The 9,162-nt window shown below is 51.4% G+C and overlaps 2 protein-coding genes across 5 annotated transcripts in view; one reads left to right on the top strand and one right to left on the bottom strand.

Annotated features, from left to right (window-relative positions):
* Nucleotides 1-1,777: 1,777 nt before the first annotated feature.
* Nucleotides 1,778-8,994, bottom strand: LOC108504886 (histone deacetylase 3). Its single transcript, XM_017830400.1, has 5 exons — nucleotides 8,872-8,994; nucleotides 3,457-3,599; nucleotides 2,204-2,285; nucleotides 1,986-2,042; nucleotides 1,778-1,890 (listed from the first exon to the last, which is right to left on the bottom strand). The coding sequence occupies exons 1-5, from the start codon at nucleotides 8,938-8,940 to the stop codon at nucleotides 1,831-1,833; spliced, it is 411 nt and encodes a 136-aa protein (XP_017685889.1). The 5' UTR covers nucleotides 8,941-8,994; the 3' UTR covers nucleotides 1,778-1,830.
* Nucleotides 8,915-9,162, top strand: part of RELL2 (RELT like 2) — a 15,772-nt gene continuing 15,524 nt past the window's right edge. For 2 of the 4 annotated variants that reach the window (XM_017830395.1, XM_017830393.1), the window contains exon 1: nucleotides 8,915-9,051. In XM_017830395.1, coding sequence (XP_017685884.1) covers nucleotides 8,929-9,051 — 123 coding nt within the window. In that variant the 5' untranslated portion in view covers nucleotides 8,915-8,928. The remainder of the gene's footprint in view (nucleotides 9,052-9,162) is intronic. The other 2 variants (XM_017830396.1, XM_017830394.1) reach the window with 2 other exon arrangements.

Below are 9,162 nucleotides of genomic sequence, written 5' to 3'. Positions count from 1 at the left end.
CGATATTTGAAACGTTTCCTTCTGATGTGCCTGGCAATCGATATTTGAAACGTTTCCTTCTGATGTGCCTGGCAATCGATATTTGAAACGTTTCCTTCTGATGTGCTTGGAAATAGATATTAAAAAAAAAAGGGTTTTCAGATGGGGCCTTGGGAAGCACATGATGAAAATAACTTGTTTTAACCACCTGGGTGTTAAAAAGTTGCAGGTTTTTGTTTCCAACATGCCCTTGGTTAATCTTTGAGAGCTGCAATGATTTTAATCATATCAGGAAATGAAAGGCAAGGAGGAGGTGGGAACACTCATTTCCTCCACATGCCAGAGTACTGGAGCACTCTGTCCCAGCTGGTGAGCACCAAAAATTCCAGGCTGGATTAAATATGCTGTAGAAGCAGCCAGAGACACAGAAAGAGGGTGAAGAAGGGGAGTTCATCACCAGTAAATACTCCAGGGTAATGGTCAAACTGCTGCTGTGGAGCACTGAGACACAGCCCTGAGCCAGCCCCAGCTCCAGAGCTGCCTGCTCAGCTGGAGAGAACTTCTCCAGCTTTTCCCAAGGAAATACTGCACCTGGTCAACCCCCAAAAAACAGGGGATCCACGCCAAAAGCCTCAGGGAGTGTGGAGGGCCCTGGAAAAACAAGACAACACCAAGACAGAGAGAAGGAGTGTGTGGTTCACACCTTGGAACAGGGCTTTAAAGTGCCTGCAGGGATCTGAGCAAACTGGCTGATGGTCTTCTAAGAGAGACACAAACTACTTAAATTTCCAAGATTTTTCATCCCACAGGCAAATGGCAGCAAGGAGAGAATGGGGATGGCATGGACACAGCCCTTCCACACTGGGAAAGGGAGAAAGGGACCTTTCTGTACTCCCACGGTGGGAAGCAAACTCAAAATACAGTCCCCTGCTGCAGAAATGGTTCCTGGAAACAGGGAACAAAAGGATAGGGACATATTATCATCTCCCATGAGGAGGAACTGGGCTGTATTTGAGGCCTCTGGTGTATGGGACTCGTGTGAGACTAGAAAATGGGTGTGCAGAGATACACAGGGAAATCCTGAGGTTCCAAACGTGGGGCAGGGATGACAGGCAGAGAGGAAGGAAGTACAAGAAATCCAGTACATCCCATAGATCTGACTTTGAGAGCAAGTAAACTTGCCACCACCAGCCATGTAACTGTTGTCTGGTCAACTCCAAATCCTTTACAGTTCCAAAACAATTTGTCTCAGATTCAGTGACAATTGAGAGCACAAAAAACCCCCCCAAAACCAAAAGAAACTAAAACAGATTAATTTAAGAAATTGAAGGTATTTCTGTAACTCTTCCTCCCATTCTGAATTTAATTTTCATTTTTTGAAAACCAAAATAACTTGACTCTTTTCTACTGAGAGCAAGTGTCCTTTGATCATCCCTGTGTAGCTCAAGTCCTGTTCTCCACCCAATCAAGCAAGTCAAGAAAGGTTTGAGTCGTTTCTCTGTCTCCAGTGGGCCATAACATGCATTTCCCTACAAAAGGCTCACTGTGGCAAAAAGGCTGAGGCTCAGGAGACTCTGAAATGAGTCTTTTACAGCTGGATGAGAAATGGGGTGGAAGAACTCCTCTGTGTCCCTAAAGCTTCATGCAACAACACTGAGGCAGATACTCCAATTCTCCAACACTTTCTTGTGTCTAATGAAACCAGGGGAAAAAAAGAATAATAATAATAATCAAGTTTTGGGGCTTCCTGGATGCCAGAAAGTCAAATGAGGTGTAGAAGCAGAGAGAGAACAGTGAAGCAGCAGAGGAAAAGCACAACCAGGCAGGACAGGTCAGTCCTTGCCCGTGTCCTTACTTGAGCAGCTCCAGGATGCCGATAACGATGTCATTAACATAACAAAAACCAGAAGCCTGTGAGAGAGAGAGAAACCCAAACAGGGTTAGAACGGGACCAACACAGAGCCCGGGCCCCAAAGACAGAGGAATCCACAGATTTGCCTCATTACCTCGAACTTCTTGGCATGATGGAGGCCCCCTGCCCAGTTTATGGCGATGTCACAGATCTGAGAAAGGAAAGAGAAGTGAGTTGAACGTGATAACAACGACCCTGTACCCTCTCCCTCTCTGCACCACTTCCACCTCTGGCCCCCAAACACCCTTCTGGCCTTTCCTCCCATCCAGAGCTCCATCTGTGTTCCAAAAGCTCAGCCCCTCAGCCCCTCACCTTGTTGTTCAGTTGTGTTGCTCCCTGCAGGGAGGCCCCGGTATAACGAGAGCAAAACTCAAAGAGGCCTGGAAACACTGGGCTGGAAAAGAAACCACGATTCAAACACACAACATCTCATCCCTGCCCACTTCTCCAGAGCAAAGGCAGCAATTAAACTGTCCAGGGATATCACCTGAGCAAGAGCAACACCCAGTTCTCTGTGAAAGAGTTAATTTGGGATCACTCTGACCCTGCAGGTGAGAGAGCTGGCTGCAAACACAATGGGAAACTCAGGGAACGTGATAATGATTCCCAAAGCTTCCAAGCCAGTCCTGAAAAGGCTCCCCTGCTCCCAAAATGTGCCAGAGTCTGTCCTGCAGCCCTGCTGGGATGTGCCCAGAGCTGGGACATGATGAGAGACCTGCCTCAGGAGAGGGGAGGATTGCTGTGGTCCTGCACTGGCTCCTCTCTGGCTGTGTCTGAATCATCGTGGACTCACAGACTGGTTTGGGTTGGAAGGGACCTTAAAGCTCATCTCACTCCACCCCCTGCCGTGGGCAGGGACACCTTCCACTAGCCCAGGTTGCTCCAAGCCCTGTCCAACCTGGCCTTGGACACTTCCAGGGATCCAGGGGCAGCCACAGCTTCTCTGGACAACCTGTGCCAGGGCCTCCCCACCCTCAGAGCCAAGAATTTCTTCCCAATATCCCATCTAGCCCTGCCCTCTGGCAGTGGGAAGCCATTCCCCCTGTCCTGTCACTCCAGGCCCTTGGAAATGGTCTCTCTCCATCTTTCTTAAAGCTTCTTTGGGCACTGGAAGGCCACAATTAGGTCACCCTAAAGCTTCTCCTCTCCAGGCTGAACAATCCCAATTCTCCAGCCTTTCCTCCCAGCAGAGCTGCTCCATCCCTCTGATCATCTTGGTGCCTCCTCTGGACTCTCTCCAGCAGCTCCATGTCCTTCTTGTGCTGGGATCCCAGAGTTGGAGGCAGCACTCAAATTATTAACAAAGATAATTGAACTGGAGGCTCTTCCAGAACAAGTAGAGCCAGAATCTGTAACCCAACAAGCCAAAATCAGGATTTAAAAAGCAGGACTGAGCCATCTAAAGGACAGGAATCGAGGACGTTCCATGATCTGACACACCCAGGAAGGACAGGCTCCTCATTCTGGTTAAAAACAAGCAAGAAAAGGGACATTCTAAAAGAGCTTTTGGGACATGAGCAGAGCAGGGAGCCCCTTTGTGCCTGCAGGAGGCTCAGGGCACTCACCAGTCGTCGCCCACGTTGAAGGCGTTGAGGCTCTTGGTGAAGCCCTGCATGTTGTTGGGACTCACTCTCTGCAGGAAGTCGATGTAATCCTCGGAGTGGAAGCGGCACATGTCGTGCTGGGACGCCTGGTATGGCTTGAAAACCTGCCAGAGACAAAGACAACACTTATTTCCCAGCTAAAGTCGTGTTTGTTTGGGCTGGAAGAAACCTCCAGCCCAGTGAGTGACCTGCACGAGGTACATTAAAAACATTCCAACATTGGCTTCCTGGTATTTGTGTTCTTTTAAATTCATCAGTTGTTCCATGAAACTTTTTCCTGCCCTCTTTCAGCCACAAACCCATCTCCAGCCTCTCCTGACTGCAGCTGTTGCTACGAACTCTCCAATGCCCCCCCTCCTTGGGAAGGAGCAAAACAAATGGGCCAAGTCCAAACCACAGCTTTTCCTTCACTGGGGGGATTATTCCCTCCTCAGTCACCAGCTTTCCACTATTTTAAGACCTTGATCTAGGGGGTGGTTTCAGTCCCTCTGACAGATCTGCCTGGAATGGGCTGACAGGTCCAAAATTGTTTGGTGAAAGCTCCCGAACAGATGGAAGAATTGTGTAAGTCCTGTTTCCTTTGGAAAGGAAAATGGTGAAAAATGGTCACGGAGCTGGATGGGCTCAAATTCAGGATCTTGTGACAACTCAGCCTCGCCAGTTTGGCACTGAGGGCACATACCTCAGTAGAGGGGAGGTTAAAAATTAACACCATGAACTTGGGAGAGCAAATTAAATCGATAAGAGATCTTTTTGGTGTCTCCCAAATTCTCTTATTTAAAGCAACCACTTTACAGGAAAAATGGGACGTGGAAATAAAAGCAAGATGCACAAGCTGGTCTCCAAAGGGAAATTCATCACTGCACCAATGATCCTGTTTCCTGTTCATTTTTGGAGCCACAATACACCCAGACAAGCCCATCCCCTCCTCTCCTGGTGTTTTCCACAAGGATGTGGAGTTTGGTGTTTCCATTCCCCAGGAGGGCTCCAGGAATCCAGAAAGTCCATGAAATCAAACAAGACCAAACCCAAAGCTAAAGAGTCGCCACAGAGAAGAAATGGCTCTCACTGGATATCCAGAGGCTCTCTTGGACAACAAAAAGTAGGGAGAGGTGATTCAAACAGAAAGGCAGGGAAAAAAAATAGACCAAAATCTACCAAAAAATAGACCAAAACCTGCCTCCTTCCACCTTTCACCCAGACCCAGCAATCCCACCCACCTTCCCAAGCTGGGAAAGGTGGGAAGAGGCAAACCCAGCCTGACAGGATAGCAGCCTTTTATTTGGGGGAGGCAGAGAGAGCAGATGGTGCATCCACAACACAAAGTTAACAGGGCTTTTTATAGTCCCAGCTGACCACAATTCCTGCTTTTATGTGTTCCCAACTTTGCCAGTCACTGACTGTTCAGGATGAAGCTGCCTCTGAGGTTTTCAGGTGGAAAATGGAAATCCCAGAAAAAGGGTTTCAAGACTAAAAATGTGGCAAAATGTAGAGCTCTGCCCACTGCCTCCCTCAGACATGGACTTGACCTTTAAAAGTGTTATGTCTGAACATGGATTTGTTTTTTTTTTTTGCTGTTCCTGCAAGGAAAAGCCCAACTCCAGGGAAGCTATTTGGGGAAGTTCACACACTGATAGGAAAAATCTGAAAGGGAAAATCTGCAAAGGCTCCCCAAGTGCTGCAACTCCACCCAGGGCAGTGGTCACCACACTGGATGTGATTTCACCAGGGAATTATATTAATTAGGAAAGGTTTTCTCATGTTTAAACATCCCCAATTCATTTCATACATTGCATCCCTACAGCTCCCTGACAGGAGGGTGAAACCAGGGGGGGGTAGTGACAGGCCTCAAGTTGCACCAGGGGAGGTTTAGGTTGGATATTGGGAAAATTTCTTCACTGAAAGGGTGCTCAGGCCCTGGCACAGCTGCCCAGGGAGGTGGTAGAGTCATCCTGGAGGGATTTAAAAGCCACGTGGATGTGGCACTTGGGGACACGGGTTAGTGGTGGCCTTGGCAGTGTTGGGACAATGGCTGGACTTGATCTTAGAGGGCTTTTCCAATCTTACTGATCCTATGATCAAGGAACTGGTCCATTTTAGCACCTTCCTTTAAAACTTGACACTGGGCTTTAGCTTTGGGACAGCTGATTTTCTGTCTCCTTTCACTGAGCCCACAACTGTCAGCACAGAGCAGGTCCAGCAGTGGAAGAGCTTGAACTTGAGCCCATTCCAAACTCCAGGCACTTGTACAGAGCTGGAGACAACAACCAAGTTCTGCAGCTGCAGGTTCAGAGCAGCTCAGACCCAGCTTTTCCCTCTGCCCCTCTTGTATTGGTTTGGCTGATCAGACTTTGGCCTAAAAAATAAAAAGCAGGAAGATTATACTGCACACACACACACAGGATTTGGGCACCTTGTCCTGCCCAAACACTGTCCACATGGAGTCATGGAATCACAGAATGCTCAGGGTTGGAAAAGTTTAGGATCATCTCATTCCACCCCCTGCCATGGGCAGGGACACCTTCCACCATCCCAGGTTGCTCCAGGCCCTGTCCAACCTGGCCTTGGACACTTCCAGGGATGGGACACAAAGGGGAAGGAGGGGGAATGTCCTACATCCCTGACAGATCAGAGCACTGATGGTTTGAGCCCTTCCTCTTCCTCCCCTCCCTGTGTGCCAGCTCTGCACAGTGATGGCTCTGACAGGGGCTCCTCAGCTCCTTGACAGGGCAATTCCCATGGAAACACACTGTACATGTGCATCCCATACAGGGACAGCCAGACAATGAAAATCCAGAGGTGCCTGGAGCTGTAGCCTCCTACATTTACACCACCATTCCAGGCACAGGTCCTTCCCCAGGGCAAAGGAATCACAGGCTGTGGATCAGATAAGCTGATCTGGGACCGTGCCAGGCAGGAATTAAATCAGTTCAAAGCTCTGATCCCAGCCCACTGAAAACAGGAATCAGGAACAGAAGATAAAACAAGTTGCCCTAACCCATCAGCAGCTGCTGGTGGCACCTTCTGCACCTCAGAATGGGAAAAACCCACCTCAGAATGGGAAAAACCCACCTCAGAATGGGCAGAATGGTAGAAGATTTTTACTATTCTCTGCCCAGAGAAGCTGTGGCTGCTCCATCCCTGGAAGTGTCCAAGGCCAGCTTGGACAGGGCTTGGAGCAACCTGGGCTAGTGGAAGGTGTCCCTGCCCATGGCAGGGGGTGGGACTGGATGGGCTTTAAGGTCCCTTCCAACCCAAACCATTCCATGAGTCTATGATGATCCCATTCCTGCCCTGATTGTGCATCCTGAGTCATTAATCACCTCCCCCACCTTTCCTGAGAGCTTTTCATTTGCTCTGTGCTGTGAGAACGGGCAGAAAAGTGCACAAGGATTCCTGGGAAAGGAGCATGGCTCATCCCACTGCCAGCAAGAGAAGAAAACACTTCAAAATAAAACACTGCACCTCCACAGTGATATTCCCTTATCCCAAAACCAGCTCATTTCCCAAAAGATGGAGGATTAAGTTTTCCTTTTGATTGTCTCTCCATGCTGATCATGTTTTAGCAGGAGTAACACGTCAGGTTTATGGAAGGGAAAATCTTTCCAAGAGCCAGGAGTGCCCTGGGCTGGGAGAGCTGGGTGGGCTCTGAAGGGCAGGTGAGACAAACACTGCCCAGGAATGAGAGGGAGGAGGGAACCCCCATGGGGCAACAAAGGGAATTAGGAAGCTTCTGGAGGATTTGTTTGCAGCTTTACTATTCCATGATCACAGCGGTCATGGAATGGTTTGGGCTGGAAAAAGGAACTTAAGGATCATCTCGTTCCAACACCTTCCACTAGCCCAGGTTGCTCCAAGCCCCGTCCAACCTGGCCTTGGACACTTCCAGGGATGGGGCAGCCACAGCTTCTCTGGGCAACCTGTGCCAGGGCCTCCCCACCCTCACAGGGAAGAATTCCTTCTCATTATCCCATCTAACCCTGCCCTCTGGCAGTGGGAAGCCATTCCCCCCGTCCTGTCCCTCCAGATCCTTGTCCAAAATCCATCTCCAGCTCTCCTGGAGCCCCTTTAGGCACTGGAAGGGACTCTCAGGTCTCCTTGGAGCCTTCTCTTCTCCAGGTGAACAATCCCAATCCCAGAGGTCCCTCCCAGCAGGTGCTGCAGACACAGGAATGCCACACTCAGAGCCAGGGCACTGTCCCAGCCCCAGGGATGGCACTGTCACCCAGGTGTGACCAGGGCACTGGTCACCAACAGTGGGACCCTCCAACCCAGCCCTGGATGCTCCAGGGGGGGCTCAGGACAATGGGAATGCCTGAGGCTGCTCCAAGCCTGGTCCTGTTGGAGCAGGAGTGGGGCTGGAGATGGGGCAGGGACACAGCAGAGCTGTGACCAGCCCCTGACAGGGGGGTGTTCATGTGGGGCCCACAAGTGCAGTGAGCAGCTCAGTGCTCAGCTCTGCACCTCTCACATGTGGTGGAGCCCCAAACAACTACGACAGACCACAGCCCCAAAACCTCCTGTCCCAAACCCTCAAGCCCCTTGTCCCAAATGCTTTGTCCCAAACACCGTCCCAAACACTCAAACCTCCTGTCCCAACACTCCTTCCCCAAGCCCCCTGTCCCAAAAACCTTGTCCCAACACCCCTGTCCCAAAAACTCATAACTATCTGCCCTAAAACCCCCTGTCCCAACACTCCTGCCCTGACCTGCCCTGTCCCAAACCCTGAAGCCCTGTCTTAAACCCCTGTCCCAAACACCTTGTCCCAATCCCCCATGCACACACCCCTGTCCCAAACCCCTCATTCCAACACCCAGTCCCCAACCCCCTGCCCCAAATTCTCTGGCCCCAACACTCCTGTCCCAAATTCCCATCCCAACACCCTGTGCAAGCACCTGTCTCAACACACCTTGCCCCAAACCTCATCCCAAGCACCCAAGCCCCCTGCCCTAAACACCTACCCCAAACTCCCTGTCTCAAATGCCTTATCCCAACACTCTGTGCAGAGATTCCTGTCCAAAAACCCCTTGCCTCAAACCCCCTCCCAAGCACCCAAATACCCCGTCCCAACCCTCCTGCCTCAAACACCCTGACCGAACACTCCTGTCCCAAAACCCCTGCCCCAAACCCCCACCTCAACACCCACTCCCCAACCCCCTGCCCCAAATCCTCTGGCCTCAAGTCCCCTGCCCCAAACACCTTGTCCCAACACCCCGTGCAGACACCCCTGTCCCAAAACCCCTGTCCCAAACCTTCAAGCCCCCTGTCCCAAAGGCCTTGCCCCAAAGCCCTTATCCCAAACCCTCATCCCAACACCCCGTGCAAGCACCCCTGTCCCAGACCCCCTTAATTCCCTGCCCCAACCCCCCGGCTTACGATCATCTTCTTGTAGAGCCCGTAGTGCAGCACCAGGCTGTGGGTGAGCGCCAGGCGATGCGGCTTCATGGGGTGCCCCGCGCCTGCAACGGAACCGCGCGGGGATCAACGGGGGGCGAGACCAAACGGCCGCACCCGCCGGGCAGGGCCGGGACCCGCGGGCACCGCGGGACGGGACAGGTCGGGAACGGGGACAGAGGGACGGGGAGAGGGGGAGTGGGGAATGTGGGGGGGGAAGGGGGGGGGGGGAAGGCGGCGGGGGGGTCTAGAGGGGGACACCGCTGGGCTGGG

The sequence above is a fragment of the Lepidothrix coronata genome, unplaced genomic scaffold, assembly GCF_001604755.1.
Source record: "Lepidothrix coronata isolate B3197 unplaced genomic scaffold, Lepidothrix_coronata-1.0 Scaffold178, whole genome shotgun sequence".
Lineage (NCBI taxonomy): Eukaryota > Metazoa > Chordata > Aves > Passeriformes > Pipridae > Lepidothrix > Lepidothrix coronata.
The sequence above is the reverse complement of the archived record's forward strand: the minus strand, read 5'-3'. Positions and strand labels throughout refer to the sequence as shown.

Bases quoted from the DNA above. Each gene is read 5' to 3' on its own strand.
- LOC108504886 (XM_017830400.1), bottom strand. From the start codon at position 8,940: ATGAAGCCGCATCGCCTGGCGCTCACCCACAGCCTGGTGCTGCACTAC. The intron at 2,286-3,456 runs GTGAGTGCCCTG...TTTCTTTTCCAG, and splicing joins TTCAACGTGGGCGACGACTG to CCCAGTGTTTCCAGGCCTCT. The intron at 2,043-2,203 runs GTGAGGGGCTGA...TTCCTTTCTCAG, and splicing joins CAACACAACTGAACAACAAG to ATCTGTGACATCGCCATAAA.